The sequence below is a fragment of the Trichechus manatus genome, unplaced genomic scaffold (assembly GCF_000243295.1).
Source record: "Trichechus manatus latirostris isolate Lorelei unplaced genomic scaffold, TriManLat1.0 scaffold00221, whole genome shotgun sequence".
NCBI classification, from domain to species: Eukaryota; Metazoa; Chordata; class Mammalia; order Sirenia; family Trichechidae; genus Trichechus; species Trichechus manatus.
In genome coordinates, this window is record NW_004444157.1 from 834,593 (window position 1) to 859,224 (window position 24,632).

The window sequence follows — 24,632 nt, forward strand, 5'->3', positions numbered from 1 at the left end:
TGCAGGTGGAGGGAGGACCAGCACAGGTGGAAGGAGGACTGGTGCAGGTGGAGGGAGGACCAGTGCAGGTAGAGGGCTGTTTCCACACCCTTTAGCCTGGCACAGTAAGGCCCTCTGAGATATGGATGCTGGTGGCTTCCACTTGTTTAATGAACTCTGACTGCACCACCCAGGTTTTTCAGTGTGTAGCACTCAGGCCACAGATGTCAGAGTCACCTAGGAAAACGTGATGGAATGTACATTCCTGGGCTGCACCTCCCCCCAGAGATTTTTATTTAAGCAGGTCAGGGGCCAGGACTCTAGAATTTGCATTTTTAATGAGTCTCCCAAGTGATTCTGATATGAGTGGTCAGCTGCTCTGTGGACCATTCTTGGAAAGCATTGGCAGAATAAAGTCTAAAAGTCATAGTATAACTTGCATGGCACTCATCTTTTCCTGCCTATTGTTACAGCCTTCTAACTGGTCACTTGCTTCTAGGCTTCTTACCGTTACTCCCACCACAATTGCATCCTCCACATCACTGACAGAATATTCATTTCATAACACAAATCTGAACATCCCACTCCTTTGCTTAAAATCCCTTCTTCCTTTATTCCCTATTACTTTCCAAATAAAGTCCATATTCCTTAATAAGCATTTTCTGCTTCTGCTTAAAACTGCTACTACTCCTGCCCACCTCCCAGTTACCGTTTTCATCCTTGTACTTAGCACAGTGCCTGGTGCAGGGTAAACACTCGACAAATGTTCAATGACTAGGATAATGAAAGGCTTAAATATGTCATATGAAGAATCACTGAAGGACCTGGGGATATTTCAAGTCATGAAAATAGTATCTATTGAAATTAAGCTATCTTCAGCTATTGGAAGGGCTGTGTCATGTAGAAGAATGATTAAACCTGTTTTGAGTGGCTCTAGGGTCAATCAGTTGAAGTCACAAGAAGTCAGAATTTGACTCAATATAAGGAAGCATGTTCTACCAGTTAGAGCTTTTCAAAGACAGAATAACCTGTACTGGAAAATGGTAAGTTCCCCATCGCCTGAGGTATTCTAGCAGTGGGTCTATGACTACTGTCAGGCATTTTAGTAACAGTACTCAAGTATAGGGTAGAATTTGGAAGAAATAACCTACCATTTTTTAAATCGTAGGATTCTGTGGGGGAAATAAAGGTGAAGGGGGATAGGACTTCTCAAAACGGCCGAGGTCACCAAAACAAGGCAAGTCTGAGAAACTGTCACAGACAAGAGGAGCTTAACTCCTTAACACGACAACGAAATCTAATACGGTCTACATGTCGTGAGGTTGGTAACCAATGTCACAAAACAACAGGTGTACTAATCATTTATTGAGAAGCAAGTTTGTTCTGTAAACCTTCATCTAAAGTACAATTAAAAAAAGAAAAAAAAATCTAATATGGTGTCCAGGATGGGGTCCTGGAACAGAAAAAGAACATTAGGTAAAAACTAAGAAAATCTGAATAAAGTATGGACTTTAGTTAATAATAATAATAAGGTGAAGGGGGAAGGAAAGAAAATGAACTCTCCTTTACCTAGGGAAAAAGAGTATTGTGGTTAATCGTTACCATACACACCACACATGGAATGACTATTTTCCGTACTATAGAATACACCAAATAGCAGTACCCTTATTCTTTCTCTGATGATACAGAAAGTGATGTGGGCTCTTGCAATGTCTATGGGTCATCATTACAAACATTAATTCTCATTGTAATATTGAAGTGTGGAAATGCCAGTTAAGAAAGATCTCTGCCAGAATATAAGATAAACCAGCTTTTACTACTGTAACTAAAGAATTATTCTAGAAAAAAAATGTAACAATAAAGAAGTGCATTATGGAGAGGGACAGTGACTCTCCCGCTCAGTTAATGGTTTGCATGGGGACAAATAGCCATGGCAATCTAAAGAATAATACTATAGATCAGAGGGCTAATAACAAAAGCTAACAGCTGCTACACAGTCATCAACTAAACAGCAGTTTCCACAACTGATTGCCAATAAGTTATTTGTCTTACTCATCTCTAAATAAAAGAAACAAGGAGAATGTGGCACTGAGAAACAGGATCTTGGTGAGTCTTCCTGTCAGGTATCTGCTATTTCTTTCCTCGTTTTGTTTAGTGGGGACACTGAGATTCTAGTCATTTGTATAATCTTAAATCAGACTTTTAAAGAGTTGTGATACTAAAAGAAAGCAACAGTTTTGATATCAACAACAATTTTCAGTAGTTTTACTTATTCAATAAGGCAAAGGCTATTGGGGAGGCATACCTTCTCAGTAGTTCCTAGGGTTATTTCCTTAAGAGGAATAATAAGGACATGACTGGCTCTGAGGAAATTCCTCCCAGACAAGAGCTGCTTCCTAGTCTTTGCTTCTGCCCCTTCCACTATCTGAAGGCTAAACCCTGTTCCGATTAGAGCCTTACCCTTGCTTTCTTCGCCTCTCCGGTTTCATTTCCTCCCCATCCCTATCTCTTCTGCATCTCTCCAATTACATTGGCTCCAGACAGTGAGTGAGCTGAAAACTGTACTGGATTTGGAAGCAGAAGATGAGGGTTCTAAGGCCTGGTCTGTCACTGACTGGTTATATGGTCTTCAGGAATTTGCTTAACTTCTCAGTTCCTCGGTTTTCTTAATCTATAAAGAGGGGGGATTGGACTATATTACCTTAGAGCCTATTCCAACATTTGACCTAAAGTGGGACACACATCACCACACTTTGTGCGACTCATTCCTAAACTGCAATCATCTCCCCTTTTTTCAAAATTCCCCTAAGACTTGTTGTTTTTTTTTAAATAGAGGACTTTGCATCTATTAAACACTACAATCCTTTGCCAACTATGTCACAAGAGCTTATGTTTGTGAAGTTCTTTTTTAATAATTTTAACCTCTGAGCACACTTAAAATTCAACATGAATAATACAGTAAGAGTCAAGAGGATGGAAAAACATCTACTCCGGAATCTATTAAGTTTTATTCTTAATGTGCAATAAATATACTAATACTAGACGGGGAGTAACAGATCAAAATCTTGAAGGAAAGAAAGGATGTATTTCTTATTTACTCTGCCAAGCACGTTGCTAGGCACTTATGCACATTATTTCTGGTAATTCTCACAACAACTCTGAAAGGAAGAAATCATTGTCTCACTTATACAAGCTGAAGAAACTGAGGCTCAGCAAGGTTACACAACTAGCCTATGGTAACAACACATCCATTTTGTAGCGAGACTGGGATCTGAATCCAGGAGATGAAAATACATGTGTTTACAACCCTATGAATATACTAAATATCACTGACCTGTACATTTAAAAATGGCTGATTTTATGTGATATGAATTTTACCTCAATAAAAAAGGCAAAAGAAATTTTTAATTAAGAAAATGTATGTTTCACTGTTTGCGTCAATTTAACTAAATCTCAATATGGCAAACTGGAAATGGCCTAGAAGACAGCTTTCTAATAGCTAGCTCTGTGACCTTGAACAAGTCGCTTAGCACCTGCAGACTTCAGGTTTCCCATATACAAAATAAGGGAAGAGTGGAGCAGATGGATGATTTCCAGCCCCCTCCCCTCCCACCTCCCCTACTTCGCTTCTGACGGTCTGTAGTCTGAGTTTGGTCTATGGCAGAACACTAACTGGTCTTCATTTCCCCCTTGTGGGTGAAAGCTGAACTGTTAGTATGACTTCAAAATAATGTTACTGTGACTTCAGAATAGTCTGTTCAATTAAAAAAAAAAAAAAAAATTACCGAAAACAACAGCAACAACAATAAAAAACCCAAATCAAACCAGCCATTTGACATCATGCAGATAAAATAAAAGAAAATAAATGGATGAATACTTTGCTTTCTACCAATTCTTCTATGATATTGACACAAACTTAAACTCATAACCTTTCTAAACAAAAATAACTACATATGGTCTTAAATGTGATCAAAAACAAAGGACAGATCAAATAGACATTTCTCTCTCCCCGACTCACTCTAGTTTTCTATTTTTTCAGAACTGACCCTTTCAAGAATCTGTCAGTATGTAAAAAAAATACCATAAACAAAATGAAAAGGCAAGAGATGTGGGGTGGGAGGGAGGAGAAAACCAGCAATATGGATAAAATCAAAAGTTAGCGTCTATAATATAAAAAAGAGTTCCTAGATATCAAGAAGATATCAATGTTCCCCACCCCAAATGGGCTAAGAATCAGAATGGGCTATTTGCACAGAAAGAAATAAAAATGGTTAATAAATATATGAATTATTTGCTCTCAATTAAAACATTAAAGAAAAGCAATCAAAACACGAGATCATTTTTCTTCTATCAAATTGGGCAAATGTGGTTAAAAAGGAAGATAATATTCCATATGGATGAGTGTTTGGAAAAATTGGCCTCCTCTTAATCTACTGGTGTTGATGTAATTTGGGACAACTTTCTAGAGGACAGTTCCCCAATATATATTAAAAGCCATAAAAATATTCATACTTTTCAGCCCAGAAATTTCACTTATAGAAAATAAATCGAGATGTGAATTAAGATTAATATTAGGGACCTTCACTGCTGCTTTATTTTGTAGAAGGAGACAGTTGGAAAAAATATGTCTCGCAGTAAGAGTTTGATGGTGAATCCTTGAATGGAATGTTTTACAAGTATTAAATGTGATCCTTAGTAAAATATATATATATATATAAAACTTAGAAAAACGTTCACTGTGTAGGGTCACTATGAGTTGGCATCGACTTGATGGATAGTTTTTTTTTTTTGGTTTATGTCTTAAGTGAAAAAAGAAGATTGCAATCCATGTGTGCAGTATGACATCAATTTTCTTTATACATAAACACATTGAAAAACACACTAAAAAGTTAAAATCTGGTTATCTCAGGACACTAGGATAACAGATGACTTTTATTTTCTTCATCTTGCTTTTCTGTTTCTTTTGTTCCCTAGTTTTCCTACCATCTTTTTTATCATTACTTGTGTAATCATAGAAAAAAAAACACAAATGTTTAGTGTTTACTGATGATTCTAAACTCTCTAGCTGGGAACAAATGGAAAAAGAAAAGATTCAAAGGCTATCAACACCTGTTCATCTATCAGCAGAGTCTACGTTGAGCAATATATTACAGGACACATCTTTGGGTATGTTGTTTCTAAGGCAACAAAGAGTAATGTAAGGGAAAAGAGAAAATAGGAGCCTGCCTCTTGCTTCCTCAAGAATGCACCACAGGAAGGCATGCTTTGTATTTTTACTTTAATCAGTACAGCTCATGCTGAATTAAGAGCTATTTCTCTCATTAAGGCAGCGTTTTCTAATTCCTTTGTATCAATCAGTCAATCAATCGAGTAGAAGAAGCGCAGCTTGGCATGTCTGGTTAAAATTCAGGAGTGCTGGTGACACTCATTACACATTTACCTGTAATTTTATAGAGCATGACAGGAACTGATGGATTACTCACATGCTTGCACACACAAAACCCACCATTTAAAAAGACACTTCTATGGCTGAACGATAAGTCTCTATGTTATCTTGGAGAAGACAAAGTGATTTATAAAGACACAGAGAGGACTGCAGCAGTTCCTATATGTCTAAAGGTGACAACTCCTTCACATCTTGAGCTGTAAAGACTCTTATTCTCACTGGGAAAACATTAAGTAACCCCCACCCCCTAAAAAACCCATATGTACTGCCGCCAGAAAAAATCGCAGATCCTTCCTCACCAGTTTTTGCAAGCATATCAATAAGGGGACATTTAATAGCCTTGTTTTCATTCTGTAAACATGTCTAGTTTCTATTACCTCTCTTAAAGAAAAAGGAGTAAAGAATGAGGACTCTATTGGTAATGGTAACTTGAGGAAATTAAAGAGGCCAGTTTGGAAAAAGGGAACATTAGTGAATACCCTAAACCGTACACATATATTAGCATTTTATTAAAAGGTGTGTCACGGTTTACCTGCCTTAAAATTAAGTGTAAGAAAAGCACTCCACCGTCAGGAATCCCTACTCTTCATAGCAAAGGGAGGAAAAAGTGTAGTGATTATCTGGATCACTAAGGTAAAAAAAAAAAAAAAAAAAGCTACAGTTAGAACTACTTTAGGTAATTCAAATGAAAGCAGAGATGTCCACCCCAACTCTCTCCTGAAATTACTCAAACCAGTGCCTCAATTTCCCAGTATGTTTTAAAAATTCAACTACAGAATTGAACAGAAACCATCTAGGCCACACCCTCCATTTTCTGGAAGGACCACAACCAAACTGTTTTAAAAAAATGAGAATCTAAACTATTTCTCAAGACATCAAGAGAAGGAGATTTCCTGGTGGGAGATGAATTAGACAGAACAACAGCAAAGGCAGAAAGCTAGTTTTCTGCTGTTAAAGTATCAGTTTGGGATAAGGAAATTCTTTTTAAGAGGCTTATAAATCTTTGACCTCCTACAGCCTAAGAGTTGCATAATTATAGCCTAATCAGAAGGACTTGGGGCCCTGTATTTGAAATATAGTCCGATAATGTGTTAAATGATAATCTTCAGAGATAGAAATGTTACACGTGACAAAAATCTGGGTTGTTTTCCTGCGATTTCAAGTGCCCAAAGTTCCAAGAGGGGAAAATAGAGGGAGGCTCAATCTGTGGCAGATGGAATCAAGGTAATGAACTTACGTTCTGTGGAGAGACTTGTGGGCACAGTTTAAAAGTCACCATTATGTATATCCAAGTCATTCTAGGATAATGCAAGTATCTTTAAAATCCAATGTGTGAGGAGCAAGAGAACAGACTATTTAACAAAATTATCCTGTTTTCTGATCTGTTTCACCCATATTTTCATGTTTTCCTAAGCTATGAACAATTCACTAGTCAAGAAAATAAAAGGAATATGTATATTCTTTTTATTTTTTTGTGGTGGTTTAATATTTTGTTTTAAATTATAATAAAGAAATAATGTGGAGAGTCAAAATCCCAATACTCTTCATGCATAAAAGAAAAGGATCCTTCCCACCCTGATCTTTTGAGTTTGCTTTCCAATCAGTAGTTTCTGTCTTGATTGCTAGGTAGTGGCTGCCTGGAGTGCCACTCGAAAAATAATCCCAAGGCCACATCCAGCACAGCTAGAAACAGTACCTGATTGATAAGTATTGTCTCTCACACCCAATAGCTGCTCAAAAGGAGAAAAGGAGGAAAAGATGCACAGACATTGAATACCAGTTATTCAAAATGCACTTTTTATTCACTTTAACACAGATGATTTTTAACAGTTGAAACAAAATATCTGATACACAAGTTTGAGATTTTTAGCAGCACCTGCAACAAGAGGATTGTGGTATACCTCAGAATAAAGAAGAGATGGCTGAGGCAGGCACAAATTAACCTGAAATTCATCAATCCACTGAAGACATGTGGAATCAGAGGCCCCCTGAATGTTAGCCCAATGCATGAAAATAAATCTTCTGTATGATGTTTAAATGGACCATTGAAAAACAGAATATAGTTCTAATTAGAAATATCTCATTCAAAAAATCTAGCGTTCCTTTAAAAAAAACACCCACTGAAAACATTGCAGTGCACATTCTAGGGTACGCAGTCAATTCTAAACCTATATGCACAGTTCCTGGTGCTCACAGATTTCAGCCTTTGGTGTTTTGTAATCTAACCCAAACTATACGTCAGCACCCCACTGGAGTGTTACTCACCAAAATGCCACTGTTTTTGTCACTTAATGTTCAGTGCTTTCGTTAAGATATTGTGGAGTGATCTGGCAGACAAAAAATTTGGTATGGCTAAGGGGAAAGGGGCTTCAGTTGACCTGCCAATAAAATTAACACTTGTCTTAGATGGACAGAAGGCCTATGAATGGGATACGCATGTGATGTTTTACTCTAATGACCACATGCTACTCTAATAGAGACAAGTACTTTTGTGAGTTGATGGAGGTCTTTATGAAGGCCTGAGATCTACAAATAGAAACTATTGTAAGCAGAGTGCAAGTAGAAAGAGAAGGCCTCAGGTCTCATGCACTTAAAAACAACTAGCATTTAACAGTTCTGACTACAGCAATGTACAGATTTTCACTGTAACATGATTGTAGCAAGATGATCATACAACTTGGAAACCAGTGTGGCTGGCTACAGGCATAGGCAGGATGGGGACCTCTATTAAGAGCTGTGGGGTCCCAGTTCTGGCTTTGACTTCTGGCATCAAAGTTAATTGGACAATGGGGTCAGGACTATATCTTAATTGGAAATAACTGGGTATCACTGGGTTGAAATACCTTCCTCCACTTGTCTATGTGGCCAGAAAGTCCCTAGCTCTTAAAGCACATAAGGTCCCACATGTAAGGCTGATTCCATATGCGGCTACAATGGAGAGTTCTAGGCTGTATTCCTGTGAAAAGCCCCACCCCCTCCCTGGCCTAGGTCTCTTTTGGGGGTCATTTCTAAATGTCCCTCACCACCTTGGGTTACTATTTTTATCATAGATGTTATAAAGTATAGATTAAAAGCTATGCAGGACAAACATCCACCAACAGGAACTAGACTGCATATTCATAATACAGTATATAACTGGCAGTCGTGGTAATCAAAAACTGACAAAACGTTTTTGCATTTTAACATGTTTTCTTTAGGATGTTTATATCAGGGCACATAAGAGTTACTCAGAGCTCGAGAATTTTTCCTGCCACAATACTAAGATCCCTTCCAGCTCTAAGTTAAAGGCTAATCACAGAATAGAGTGAGAATTTTTAAAGTCTCTCTCCATCGTCTTAGTTGTTATCTTTAGATCAAACTATAACATGGCACTGAAATGTAGTTTATAGAGTCATAGAACTTAGAGCTGGAAGGGATCTTAGACCAAACATCTAGCCAGTACAGAAATTCTTTTTATGGCATTTTAACAGATGGTCATCCAGCTTTTTCTTGAATATTTCCAATGGAGGTGAGCTCACGATTAAGGCAGTCCATTCTACTGTTGGACAACTGTAATTAGGAGAAAGTTCATTCTAACACTGGGTTAAAGTCTGCTCTCTTGTCACTTTTATTGTCCTAATTTGGCTGGCTGAACATACAGTGCAACATACAAGAAAGCTGTTCCTTCTTCTACAATAAATATTCAAGTTAAGGAACCTTGTGAAAAAAGCCCATTATTCCCCAATCTTTTCTGAAGCCTCCTCTGTGAGCCCAGCCCGGTGGTCCAAAGGACCATCTAAATTATGAGCAGAGAGCACTGCACCCAAAGCCATATACTAAGCATCACTGCTAAATTGATAAGAGGTTGTCAGAGAAGCAACATCTCTACGCAGCAAAAGTAGACTTACGAAGTAAAAGCAGACCAACCATTTATTTGCAAGTGGTTGGCATATTTAAGCGTAATTCATTCACTAGTACCCTGTCACTTCAAACACAAGGAGTATAATGAATTTCCAGTGTCATTAGTGTGTCTATTATTGAGGTGGTATTTTTTGAAAAGCTTCAAGAGGGAGCAAACAATCCATAAGGATTTAAACAAGGCAGTGTACATTATTAAACTTTTGCATTCCTAATCATTACAGCCTCTTTATAATTCAAGCTTCGGATATCCTTGTTTGCATTTGTATTTTTTATTGTAATACAGCCCAGAGTCTTATTTTTTTCCTTTTGGCAGAAATGTCAGAAACTGCTTGGCAATAGTCTGATGGTGACATTTGTTAGTTGGTTAATGGAACGCTTTAAGGGATGGCCATAGCTCTTTCTTTAACTCCTTCATGTGGCTGGGTTCTGGGTTTACATTGTGATTTGAAAAATATTTAAATCTCTCAGGACTAAAGCTTTCTGAAATGTCCTGATGCACACAGAAGGGGAAATAGCAGAAATCACACAAAATGCACTTGGCTTGGTAAAGCTTTTTTTTTTTTTAATCGTTCTACAACTTCTATTCGAAAGGCCCTGATTCACAATCACAACCTTGTCTCTTACCCTTTTGTGTGTGTGTGCACCCTCCGAGGGGCACGGTTATTCTTACACTACCAACTGACCAATTTAGGGCACACTTTTAAAAGGCTCCCTACTTTTAACAACATGAAGATCCTGCTTTGGAGCCACTGTTCAAGTCTATGGTATGACCTAACATGCAATGCTCCAGCTGTTCCTCTACAGCCAACACCTGCCTGACAGCTTCTTCAAAGGCCACTGTCACATTAGTATCATCTTTGGCACTTGTTTCTAGATAAGGGTAATCCCCATTCTCCATGCACCAGGCTTGCGCCTCCTCAGTAGTCACTTGCCTATCCTCTTTGTCTACCTTGTTACCCAGAACTACAAAGGGGAAGTGCTCAGGGTCCTTCACATCTGCATAGTAGATGAATTCTTTCTGCCAGTTGCCGAGGTTCTCGAAGCTCTGCCGGTCATCCACACTGAAGGTCAAGAGGCAGCAGTCTGCTCCCCTGTAGAAGGGCGTCCTAAGGCTCTTGAAACGTTCCTGCCCTGCAGTGTCCCAGATCTGGAGGGTTACAAAGCGTCCATCTACTTCCAGATCGCGGTTTAAAAACTCTACCCCTATGGTGTGAAAAGCTTGGGAGTCAAATTTATTGGTTACATAACGGTTCATAAGGGAGCTTTTCCCAACTCCACCATCACCCAAGAGAATGACCTTTAAGAGCAGGGATTTCCCACTCATTGTTGCAGTACCAGACGGGGAGGAGTTTGTAACCAAGAGAACCTGAAAATAAAAGAAAAAGTAGGAGGGAAAACGGTTAAACCTAAAACTGAAATCAACTTCGTAGCAAATTTCTCTGAATTATAAGAGGGCTTCTAATTTAACTTCTCTTGATTCATGCTCATTGATTGGTACAGTACAGCAGAAGGAATAAAACTTTTTGCACAAGGGAGAAAAAGGTTTTGCTTTTTTGAGGTCTCTTGCCTGTGCCAGGAAAATGGCTGAATGCCATAGGTAAACGGACTAGCAGATGGTGCTGTAATTTGGTTCAGTTCTGACCCTATTCTAGGGGTGAAAGCCTAGAACGGGAATGCCACTTGAATGGGTATCCATATTAGCTTCTGGTTTGAACAGTTCCAAACAAGAGGCAAATTGTATGGAAATGATTTGGGGTTTCAAGTCCTCTCCTAAATGGACCCAGGAATTACTGAGGACAGAAAACTGCATGAGCTGGATTCTTGATTCTGTCAGTAGAGACCAAGACCACAATTAGGCTGGATTCCAGAATCCGGAGGGATAAAAAGGTCAAGTTTCTCTAGGCATTTGACCCATTATACTTTCATTGATATAGGACAGCCTTATAAGTAAAGAATCTTCCATAATCTTTTCTTCATGGAATAATGGCGCTTAAGTTGATGACAGTTAACTGCTACCAATGTAACAGCTATTATCAAGGAAGAAAATCTTGAATAACTTATTAATTTTGAGATTTAGGTTCTAATTCCATAATAGCAATATATGAAAACATACTGTAAACTCTAAAGTGCTAATAATTATACAGCACCCTTCTTGTTACCTCCATAGCATGTCTACACATGGAATGCCTACAGTGTATCTTAAAATAAAAAGATCAGATGTTTACCGAGCAACTACCTTGTGTGAGATTTCTGTTAAGTACTTTCACACTAGGTCCACTGTGGGAACTCAACAATGATTATTTATGCAAGAGACCCAGAGGGATGAAAAGGTAATCATTAATGAAAGGAGCCCATGAAAAAGTGCTTCTGAGGCACACATATTTGTAAAAGAATTTTTTAAAACCCAGTAGGACTTAAAGTAAGGAGCCCTGGTGGTGCAATGGTTAAGCGCTCGGCCGCTAACCAAAAGGCTGGCAGTTTGAACCCTCTCAGTGGCTCCCCAGGAGAAAAACCTGGTGATCTGCTTCCGTAAAGATTACAACCTAGGAAACCCTATGGGGCAGTTCTACTCTACCCGAGGTCGCTATGAGTTGATTTAGACTTGATGGCACCTAACAACAACAGGCCTTAAAATAATTCTGGTGTGTACATGTACTTAGTATAATTTTTTTCTACTTACTCATTTTTAAGAGGGTAAATGAAAAAAATATATATAAAAATTTATAGTTTATCCCCATGAAATACCTACCTAGTTAGGTCTTTATCACAATTTTAGTCTTTTCTTTTTCCTGTTGTTTTATTCTTTCTTTTTAGGGTTCTAAAAGACAGATTGTGAAACGTTATTTTAAAATATACGTAATAAAACAAAGCTAAGGCTACATATGTATATATATAGATATAGATACACACAAATACACTCAAGTCAGAAAAGAAAACAGAGGAACCTCAACTTACATACAGAGGATGCTTTTCACAAACATACTTAAGAGTTCAAAATGCTACAAATGCCTAACATGGGCAAAAGAATTCTATTGCAAGAACTTTAACTTATCCTAACTTGAGTGTACTTTATACAGTTTTTAAATTTTATATTGTCTCTCCATTGAAAAAATCAAAGAAAATAGTTGATAATAAATCAAAGAAAATAGTTGATATTCTCAATAGATGATATTCACGAAAGGGAAAGCATAGAGGAATCTAAGGTATGTTGAAGTCCTAAACCAGAGATGAAACTCCTTCCTTTTATACCTATCCAAGTTCCTATCTCCAAGAAAGGTATTAGGGCACTCATCAGTCTGCCTCAAGGCTGTCTCTGCAATTGATTCCACAAGATCAGAGAAGAAAAATTATGATTGGGGACTCCTTGTTTACACATATATTCTCTCTGCTAATTATTTTACTTATTAATTTAGGTCATCTGTCTTTAATGCAGGCTTTAGTGTTCAGCTGGATTTATTAAATTTACTAAATTTAGACACATCTTCATTTAATATTAGACTTAATTATGGCAAGGGTCTTATTGAAGAAGCATCAAGAGTACTAAAAGGAAAAATAGTTTCTAGATCTGTCGAGTGTTCTTTCCCGTTAAAGAATAAAGAAACTTAAAAAAAAATCTCTGCTGCATAACAATCTCATGTTAAATTTTGTCAGATATAAAGCATATAATAAGAGACTCATTCGAGAGCTAAATCAGTAATTATGACTTTAAATATATTGATAGGTTTTATCCTCCTTCTTGGTCTATATCTACTCCACAGAATTTTCAAGTTTCCTATTACTCCAGCTTTGTGTTCTCTTTTTTTGTCAAATTGCTGTCTTTGGAAATAGCTCAAGTAAACAAACATTTCTTTAGATGGAGATGAAACAAGTGTTAGCACACTTCTTTATTTTTTTTATACTGGTGTGTGGGATAATTTTACAGAGCCGAACTCTTGAACTCTCCCTTAAAAAAGTAACAAAAGGAAGTATAAACTTGGGCACAGTACTGATGGTTAGTATTAAGGGCCCGTGCCAAATGAGCTTCTTTAAGTTTCCAGCAAACAGGTGTTTGCATCATTAAACGACTCACTAACCCTATTTTCCCAGCTGTGGATCAACTCAAGAGACGGGTCAAGGACTGAGTGAATATGGAAACCAAATGCTCAGCTCCAGGAATAATGATGTAGTATTAATAACTAACTGAGATAATGCTGCAGTTGCTCGTGCAATCCTTATTTGGTCATGTGCACGCATAACTTCTGGATACACAGACTCTATACCAGGGAAAAGGGAGGAAGAGCAATGTGCTTTAGTGTCAAGAGCTCTGGGCTGGCAGCAATCAGGACACCAGGGTCTTCATCACTGCGACACCATTCATTTATTTTATGAACTTGGGCAGGTCATTTAATCTTTTTGTATTTCAATATCTTCCAATATAAAAATACAGCTGATAATACCTATTCTATTTAACTCCTAGGATTTAGAGGAAGAAGAATAATTTAAGAAGTTTGCAAAGATTTGTAAGCATTTCTTGAAAAACCTGGTTTGAGATTTTTATTCCTCTCGTTCTTACACGTCCTTTCATTCATGGGTGCAGGCCTTGTGACCCTGTATTAACCCTGCTCAGAAAGGGCCTGCCAGTGAGAGGATAACAATTCTTCCATTTCTTTCTTCAATATCTGAGAATGCCTTGCTCCCCAACAATCTTGAGCATCTGGATATGGCACAGAATCTCAGTGTTGGAGGGACCTTAAGGGTTGTCTGGTCCAATCCTGTTACTGATGCTTGAGCATACATGTGAGTGCCTACTGTGTGCTGTGTCCTCACTGAGAAGACCCTCCACTCTCCTCTGCTGTCTCTAACTCCCATTTGTTTTGCTAGAGGTAGAAATGAATACAGTCTAGGCTTGTCTCCTTGCCTCCAGTCACTAAATCCTGCTGATTTTTGCTCTGCATATCCTTTTCTAGTCCTCTGCTATCATCCTCATCTTGGCCCACATCTCCTCACATCTAGTCTATTGTGAAAGCTTCCTAGCTGTTCTCTCTCGGCCTCTGGTCTCTCTCCACCCAATCTAATTTGCAAAACTTCACTACTTGAACACTCACTGGGTGTAGACACTGTTGGAAATACATAAGTGTTTAAGACAAGGTCTTTCCTTTAAGTAGTTTAGAGACCAACATATAAGCTTAAGCTCTCATGGTTTACAGTTGAAATCGTATCATTATACTGTCTTATTTTGTTAGCAATCTTTTTCTAAGTCTGTCTTTCCTACACAACCGGATTTTAAATTCCTGGATAGTAAGGTCCCTGTTTGTATACGTCTTTGAAGCCCCGTGGCATGCAGCACCAGGGTCCTCCATAGAGACAATCAATAAATATTTGTTGATGAATTGACTGATTAGGTAGGTGCCTGGAATTAATGCCTTCGAATTGGTGCCAAGGTACAATAGATCCACAGTTCTATAATATGTCCAAATACTATTATTTATAAGGTGACTAAAGAGCAAAAGGTTACAGACTTATCTGGATCATTTTCCAGATGGTACTTAACAGGAATGCCACCTGTTGAAAGTTAGTGGAAATACTCCGGTTTCACTCCCCTTACCTTTAATTTTTTAAAAAAATATACATTCTTCCATTAGCACTGAAAAACAAGAGCAAACTAATTACCTGCACTTTGTTTTCAGTAGGTGCTGGCATCCCCACTATCATTCATCATCTTTGAAAATGAGTATGATGTCCTTTAGGACATACTTAAATTAAAAAGAACTAGCACAGTATAAAAGCAAATAAAACTATTTTTTTCCTTTCCCAGAATATGCTAAATTTAAGCCAAACCTTATACAAGGTAGCATGAAGCAGGCAAAGGAATTCTTAATAACCCTAAATACACTTAATAGGAAAGTCAAATCCTTTATGCATATTGTATGGGTCCTATATCAAGTTAAGATTTGGACCGAAATGCTTATTCTGATTTTGGTCCGATTCAGAGGAAGAGATGGCTTTAACTGACTCAAATATCCTAGAGATGCCTTTTCTCGTTCCTATCTCTCTCCCAAATAGATTAACAAACATTTTCTAAGGATCGTTTATTCACTTTTCTTTTTTCCAATTAGGGTTCTCAGTCTTGGTCAGTAAAGTGAATTAAGAATTCACATAACCAGTGCTCCCCATCTTTCTTTGTTCTTCAACACATATGAAACCTTCTGAATCTGCTCTGCCTGCACCCACATAAGCTGATTAAAATCATTGTATTTGGTTGGAGGATGCTGGGAGTGGGGGTGCGGAAAGAGGCAGTACCATGAAAAGAAAGAGGTTGAGTCTTTGAAAATAGTACATTTTAGTGTGATGATGGAAAGAAGAGAGACAGAAAAGAAAATTGGTAACATCAGTTTGGTTGCTATGGGTGGAATGATGCTCAAAATCAGTAGTACAGGTTGAGAGCAAGTCTTGAGAGGGATGAGTACTGCAGGAGTGGATGGGAGAAGAGCAGTAGGGCTAGTCAGTGGGTGAGAGTGGCCCTGGTGGCAGTCCGCACAGAGGAGGAACCACTGGTGGAGCTGTTGGGAAAGCCCATCTTGTGGTGACACACTGGTTGGGCTCATTCAACTCACTGCTGAATGCTGGCACAATATTTGGAAACACTACACTGGAGAACTGGGTGGGGCTTTCTTCAGTCTATTTAAAAATTAACACAAATAAGAAATGACTGTACCTTTGAGATGCTCTAACTTAAGTGGTGTAGGTTGTTTCCAATACAACCTGATGTTTGATGGCTGGGAGGGTTAGTGTCAGGGAAGCCCTCTGACGCACTGGATTCTAACAAGTTAATAGCCACATCCATGCTATGAGTCCAAATCCCACAGCTGTCATGCCACTGGAACGATATACCCACATCTATGCCCACCTTTATATACTATATGCAACTTGAAGGGTCCAATGTGGAATTTCACTTCTAACCCTTCACTCCTCAGAACAACAGCTCTAAGCCTATGAGCCCAATGGCACGCTAGACAGCAAATTGACACTGCTCCCAGGCCACTTCTTCCTTGGGAGACTACCTGAAGACAAACAGGTAGATAAGGTTTGGATGACATTAGGCTAGGAGGGCACAGGAAAGAGAAGCTTTCTGAGGAGACCAGGAATGCTGGCATCTCTGTGACAGGGGCACTGTTACCACAGGGGACCTAGAAAGTGAGATGCTATCCACAAACCCAACTACCTCGGACCCACTGCACCCCCAGCTCTTAGAGCGAGTCGGCTGTCGCGCATGCGCACTGAGCCACACCCGCTCCCCACGGAGCCCTGCGCCTCTCTGCCCGGCTTTGGCAGCTGCTCTGGATTACTCAGCAACGCCCCCCTTTACCATCACCTACCCCCACAACCCAGATCCAACCTCGGCAGCGCCTAGGCCCGTTTCTCAAGGTGCAAGTGGCCCCGGGGGCCACCTAGAGCTCCCCTTCTCCCTCTTCCCACAGGCCCCCCCACCGCTCGGCCTCCTGGGTCCGCCGGCCCCTTGCCCCTCTCCCTGCCCGCGCACAGGCACCTTACCCAATAGAATGGGAGAGAGACAGGAAAGGGCTGCGGGTGCCAGGTAGGTCGGCTCTGCGTACCTGGGATCCGGTTCCTCTGCGACACCGTCACAGCTCCCGCTGCCGCCTCGTCCTCAACGGGGCAGCAAGTGCAGCTTGGACCTCGGTGGCCTGACAGCTGCCGCTCGCGCCCGCCGCTGCCGCTGCCGCCGCGCAGCGTCTCGCGCCCGCGCCCGCCAGAGGAGGGGGCGGGGCCCGCGCCGCCTCCTCGTGCCCCTTTCTTGGCGCCGGGGACCCCGTGTCGCCCCCTCCTGCCCTTCCACGTCGAGGGCGCTCCCTGGCTCCCTCACTCTTCTTTCGCTCTGCGTGTCCAACCCTGGTCTCCCTTGTCCTCCTCCCATCTCCTAGTCGGTTAGGAGGCACAGTGACAATGGAGCGTCAAATATTGTTCTCCCATGTAGCTCCTCTGCAGTCTGGGGCCTGCCCTCAGCCAGGGCTGGCCACAGCTCTCTTTACTGCAATTATCCTCTGACCTGCCTCTTTCACCCTACCTCTAGACCCTATACTTTTGCCAAGGGGGATAGCACACACACCCTCTTGTTTTGAATAACTCAGGAAAATACATGATCACAACACATTACCAGGCCTTCTAGAAGACTACTGCTCATAATGTTCTCATAGCAATTCAAATGGAAATGTTCACATCTGTAGCTCAGGCATGGAAGACATACTGCCCTTTACCCTGACCGGTTACTGTTCTAGAGGGCTACCCGTAAAAAAAAAAAAAAAACCGTTGCCATCCAGTCAATTCCAACTCACAGCAACCTGATAGGACAGAGTAGAACTGCCCCATAGGGTTTCCAGGGAGCAACGACCTTTTGGTTAGCAGCTGTAGCTCTTAACAACTGCGCCACCAGGACTCCTACAGGGAGCGTTATCCAAGCTTCCTGGAATTGTTGTGCTGGAGTAGAATTCAGGATTTTCCAATTGTGCCTAGCCTCCCAGCCAGTCCCTTCTTGTTGCCTCCTGTGGCTCTCTGGTACCTCCACCTGGTTTGTGATTCTTTCCTGGAATCAGAGGAAGAGGCAGCTCCTGGGGTCGTTTGGCCTGCACTTCATCTCTCTTTCAGGCAGATTCATCTCTGAAGCTTCTCCCAGGTCTGAAAACCTGTGCCTGTGTAGTACTGCCCTCACTCAGCATGTGCCCCCTAGGGGCCCTCACACCTGCCCTCCCTTCTTCTAGGCCACTCTCCCTCTATCTCTTCGCAAGTCAGCTACTCAATCACACCCTCAGGCCCCAGCTTAAATGTCACTTCCTCAGGGTAACCTTTCCCCATACCCCCAGAATAGAGAATGTGCCCCAACTTATTCTCTCGTAGCTTTCTATTACCTGTTGTACTTTTCTTTTATAACACTTATCCATTTATGATTATATATTTAAATGTATGATTATCGTGCTTGGTAAAGTAGAGGGTCAGCAAAAAAAGAGGAAAACCCTCAACAGGATGGATTGACACAGTGTCTTCAACAACGATTGTGAGGATGGCACAGGACCGGGCAGTGTTTCATTCTGTTGTTCACAGGGTCGCTAGGAGTCGGAGCTGACTCAACGGCACCTAACAACAACAAGATTATTTGCTTGACAGCTGTCTTCCCCACTAAACTATATTGCACTATCGCATCAAGGACTGTGACGGTTTTGGATCGCCATTATATTCTCAGAGCCTAGGGCAATGCCTGGAACATAAGACATGCTCAGAAAATATTTGTCGAATATGAATGAATGCTGTACCATCAATAATAATTGTTATTTTTAAATGAAATGAAACGATCTAACTGAATTCCTTGTGCTCCTATTTAAACCCACCCCATATCTCAGCCCCTACACTAAAACTCTCTTTCCTTATGGAGAAGAGATGCATACAATCCTCTAAATCAAGTTTTAACTTGCACATCCTTATCTGTAAGAAAAAGAAAACCTTTGAGCATGCACCTCATTATATGTATATGAGGAGCCTGTGTGGCACAAGTGGTTTGCGATAGGCTGCTAACCTAAAGGTTGGCAGTTTAAACCCGCCCAGTGGCTCCATGGAAGATTACAGCCCAGAAAACCCTATGGAGCAGTTCGACTCTGTAACACATGGGGTCACCATACGTATTTATAGATTACATAAATGTACTAATGTGTTTATATATGCTATCCACCATAAAAACACTCCAACATGGAAATTGAAAAAGAATGAGAAAACATCAGTATGTTGATGTTCCAATATTTTCTTTCTGCATCCCAATAAATTGTCTTGTGGACTGCTCTAAATAACAGTCCTTCATGTTAGAGTCTCTCATCTCTAGGTTTAATAATCTAGATGCTTTTTTCTTGGTCCTTTCTTCATAGATACAATTTTCCAACACTTCGATCATCTCTGAAAATCCTCCAAACTTATTTGCAAGTTTTAAGGGCCTTTGAATTTCTAGACTTGGATACTCAGTTCTGTAGTCAGGATCTTATAACTGCTGAAGGTATCACACATTTGAAGAACGTTGGAATCCTTGGGGGTAAGCAAAATCCTGTGTTAGCACAAAGACTCCTAACTGCAAATTCTATATTAAAAGTCTCTAGAGGCCACTTGAAAAACAACATCTGCCCAGAATAGCAGCAACATAACTACAACTAGTTGTGAGAGAACAGCACAACGTTTCAAAATAACAACTGTGGGTGATTTTGTGGCTCTCAAATGGGACTATTCCAAAAAAATCCATTACTGAGGTCTGTCAAACCACAACATGGTTCGTGAATAATGAAATAATAAAATATATTTGCAACACAGTTACACACACACATACACAGTTTTCTAACGAAAATAGAATCATAGTGTGGTCAGTAGATAGGAGGCTATAACTACACCAAGATTACCTTAAGATACTAGAGATAAGGTTACCTTCTGAGAATGACACACACAAATCAACATTCAATGAATGAGATTAATTATCTCCAAAAATCCCCAATCCTGAGTCAGTTTGAAATACATTGACCTGGGCTTCAAGAAGACATAAATAGAATGTGATTAATGTTAAAAAAAAAAAAAAAAAGCCTTATTCACGTTAGCAGGATACTTATGAACAGAAGCGTTCCAGGGTCAAATAAACTAATAAACATGGCATACTGTTTCCCTTCCTGGAGATTCACAATGTATATGGCACATTAAAAGGCTCTTGGAGTCCTTCAGAAAAGGAAACTGTTGTTTGTTTGTTTTTGTAAAACCCAACTTTTCCCAAACTTTTGTGACCTATTAACAGGACTATTGTACCTCAGAACCCAGTTTGGCAACTGCTGTCCTAATCAATTATACAAGGTCATAAAGTGGTAACAGAAAGACACTGGTTTGGCTTGAACATGGGTGGCAGTAGATGTCAACCTGCATGGCGATGCAGATTGATTTGTAGTGGCTTCCTGGAGAAGTGTACTGTGAAGGATATCAAGGCAAATGTCTGCCATAGACGAGGCGGTGTGTTTGCTATTCTTGGCCTAGAGTATTTATATGACAACTGTACAGTCCATATTTTCCAGGTAGTTCTGATTTCAAATATTTTGTTCTGTTGCCCCATATGTATAATGATACTTATCAGATACTTAACATCTGATTTTTGATTCAGAAAACATGGTAGTTACAGGTATATGAAAAGTAAACTGGGCAGTAAGAATTTGTCAATATTTATCCGTCATTGTCCAAAAGCAAGTCACTGTTTCTAGTGACACAACTATTTTACTTGAGATATGGATAGTCTTGTGGAATAGGGATACTTTTCAGGTTTTTCCATAGCCTGAAGGAAATATCCCTTAAGATCATCCAATTATTGAAAGTATCAGTATGGACTCAATTTCATTATGTTTAAAACAAATGTATTTTCTAGCTCCATCCATTGAAAACGCCTAGAAACAATGAAAAACCCAGTGCCAAAGGGAACTTCTAGTGCCGAGATTGAGGTTCTAAATACAATTTCCCAATAAAAGGAATCAGGGTTCCTTAGAAAAATGGCTGATGCCACATCGATAACAGGAAATGTCCAAGATGAACCTGGAATATCTTGTCACACCAGATAGGAAGGAAGCTAACAAATACTACTAGGGTTGTGTCAGAAGGACTTCAGAACCAACTTGAAGGGGCTCTCATTGGCAAAAGATGGGACAATTTGAGAATCAATAAAGGTAATAACTACAATGGATTGAAATGTTTCAAATATGTTGAACTATTTGAGTTGATAATGATACCTAAAAATCTAATTGGTCAACGTTGGAGAATGCTAGGAAACTAGCTCATTATTTTGAAACTAGTAAATAAAGGGAATGAGTCAAACATCTATCCGGCCTTTCCTATACAAATTGTTCCTCAGTGTAGCAAAATAGTTGGTAAGGAAAACGTTGTTTTATAGACGATTTCCAGCTAATAAATTAAGAAGGAAAGACAGAATTTTGCAACATCTAATGAATTAATGGATCTAGGCAATAATCATCAATGTCTGCAAACATTACAAAAGAATGATAACCATTTTTATTGACGGAAAAACTCAGCAGCACCTATGAAGACCTTTTTCCAAAAAATGGAACTTCAATTTGATCAAGCCTCTAGATATAATTACTCTTTTTTTTTTTTTTTTTTAAGGAAAATACAGGGGACAGCAACGTTAAATAATATTACAGGGATGAAGCAACAAATCCAGACTTGGGGTCAGGGTGTGTGTGTGTGTGTGTGTGTGTGTGTGTCTGTGTGTGTGAGTGTGTGAAAAAGTACAGAAAAACAACCTGGTTTCTTCAAAAAATAAATTGCAATGAGGAATCTGAAAATGAAATTAAAAAATTTCATTTACCATAGTATTAAAAAGGATAAAATACTTAGGAATAAATTTACCAAATGAAGTACAAAGTTACTCACGAAAAACTATAAAACATTGTTGAAATTAAAGAAGATCTAAATAATGAAAAGACATTCTATGTTCATGGATAAGAAAAAGTAATATTATTAAGATAGCAATAATTCCCAAATCAATCTACATATTCAATGCAATTCTGATCAGAATCCCAGCTGTCTTCTTTGTAGAAACTGACAAGCTCATGCTACAATTCATATGAAAACTTAAGGAACCCCGTATAACCAAAGCAATTTTAAAAAAAGAAGGTCAAAGTTGGAGGACTTATACTTCCTGATTTCAAAACTTACTGTAAAACAACAGTAATCAAGACCCTGTGGTACTGGAATAAACATAGACATATAGACCAATGGAATAGGCTTATGAGTCCAGAATTAAACCTATATATCTATGGCCAGTTGATTTTTAACAAGTCCATCTAATGGGGAAAGAAGAGTCTCTTCAACAAATGATGTTTGGACAACTTTATTTCCATAAGCAAAAGAATGAAGTTGGACCCCTATCTCTCACCAAATAAAAAAATTAACTCAAAACGGATCAGTGACCCAAACATAAGAACTAAAACCATAAAACTGTTAGAAGAAAATATAAGGGTAAATCTTCAAGACCTTGTTTTTAAAAATGGATTCAAAGCTATGACACCAAAAATATGAGCAACAAAAGAAAAAAAATACATAAATTGGATTTAATCAAAACTAAAAACCTTTGTGCATCAAAGGACACAATCAAGAAAGTGAAAAGACAGGGTACAGAATGGGAGAAAATATTTGGTAACCATATATCTGATAAAGGAGGCCTGGTGGTGCAGTGGTTAAAGCTCTTGGCTGCTAACCAAAAGGTCAGCAGTTGGAACCTACCAGCCGCTCCGAGGAAGAGAGATGTGGCAGTCTGATTCCATAAAGATTTACAGCCTTGGAAACCCTATGTAGGGTTGTTATGAGTTGGAATCAACTTGATGGCAGTGGGTTTGGATATATCTAATAAGGGTTTAGTATTGAAAATATATAAAGATCTCTTTACAACTCAACAACAAAAAGACAAGCAACCAAATTTAAAAAGGCAAAGGATTTGAATAGACATTTCTCCAAAGAAGACATGCAAGTGACTAATAAACACACGAAAAGATGCTCAAAGTCATTAGTCATTAGGGAAATGCACATCAAAGCCACAATGAGATACCACATCACCCCTACTGTTGTTGTTAGTTGCTGTCGAGTTGATTCATACTCACGAAGACCCCATGTGTGCAGAGTAGAACTGCTCCATAGGGCTTTCAAAGGTGCGACCTTTCTGAAGCAGATCGCCAGGCCTCCGAGGTGCCTCTGGGTGAGTTCGAACAACTAACCTTTCGGCTGTTAATCAAGCACTTAACCATTTGCACCACCCAGAAACACCTAGGATTGCAATTATCAGAAAAATGAAAATAGCAAGTGTTGGCGAGGATGTGGAGAAATTGGAACCCTTACAAATTGCTGGTGGGAATTGTAAAATGGTGCAGCCACTGTGGAAAACTAGTTCGGTGGTTCTGCAAAAAGTTAAACATAGAGTTACTGTATGGCCCAGCAATCCCATTTTTGGGTATACAGTTGGCCCTCTGTATCCACAGGTTAAGCATCCTCGGATTCAACCAACCGCGGATAGAAAATATTGGGGAGGGAAAAATGTTCCAAAAACCGAAACTTGAACTTGCCACAAGTCAAGCACTACACTGAATCCACACAAACTAAATACCCTGCTGTAGCCTCCTGCCATTTCACAGATCCTCAGTCTCTCTCCAGCACTGGTTGTTTGAGCTTGCAAAGAGTGTGAAAGTGTTAAGTGTAAGCATTAACAACTATTTACATAGCATTTACATTGTATTAGGTATTATAAGTAACCTAGAGATGATTTAAAGTATACGAGAGGATGTGCGTGGGTTATATGCAAATACTGTGTCATTTTATATAAGGAACTTGAGCACCCACGGATTTTGGTATCCATGAGGGTCCTGAAACCAATCCCCCGTGGATATTGAGGGAGGACTGTATACCCAAAATACTTAAAAGCAGAGACCCAAACAAACAGATACTTGTACACCAATGTTCACTGTAGTATTAGTCACAATAGCCAAAAGGTGGAATGCCCATCAACAGATGAATGGATAAACAAAATGTGGTACATACATACAATGGAATATTATTCAGCCATAAGAGAAATGAAATTCTGATACATGCTACAACATGAGCAAATCTTGAAAGCATTATGTTGAGTGAAAGAAGTCAGACACTAAAAGACAAATATTGTACGATCCCACTTACATGAAATATCTAGAATAGGTAAACACATAGAGACAAAAGTTTATTATTGGTTACTAGGGGCACATGTCATCCATCAGAACAAGGCCAGGGCCGACTGTGGAACAGACCATCAATTGCTCATATGCAAGTTCAAGTTGAAGCTGAGGAAAATTAGAACAAGTCCATGAAAGCCAAGTACAACCTTGTGTATATCCCACCTGAATTTAGAGACCATCTCAAGAATAGATTTGATGCATTGAACACTAATGACAGAAGACCAGACAAATTGTGGAATGACATCAAGGACATCATATATTGAAGAAATCATGAGGTCATTAAAAGACAGAAAAGAAAGAAAAGATCAAAACTGATGTCAGAAGAGACTCTGAAACTTGCTCTTCAACGTTGAGTAGCTAAAGCAAAAGGAAGAATTGATGAAGTAAAAGAGCTGAACAGAAGATTCAAAGGACAATTTGAGAAGACAAAGTAAAGTATTATAATGACATGTGCAATGACCTGGAGTTAGACAACCAAAAGGGAAGAACACGCTCTGCATTTCTCAAGCTGAAAGAACTGAAGAAAAACTTCAAGCCTC

The 24,632-nt window shown here is 39.3% G+C and overlaps 1 protein-coding gene across 1 annotated transcript; it reads right to left on the reverse strand.

Annotated features, from left to right (window-relative positions):
• Positions 1-7,204: 7,204 nt before the first annotated feature.
• Positions 7,205-17,076, reverse strand: RAB9B (RAB9B, member RAS oncogene family). Its single transcript, XM_004388908.1, has 3 exons — positions 16,856-17,076; positions 12,075-12,143; positions 7,205-10,691 (listed from the first exon to the last, which is right to left on the reverse strand). Exon 3 carries the CDS (start codon positions 10,647-10,649, stop codon positions 10,044-10,046), a length of 606 nt encoding a protein of 201 aa, XP_004388965.1. The 5' UTR covers positions 10,650-10,691; positions 12,075-12,143; positions 16,856-17,076; the 3' UTR covers positions 7,205-10,043.
• Positions 17,077-24,632: the final 7,556 nt, after the last annotated feature.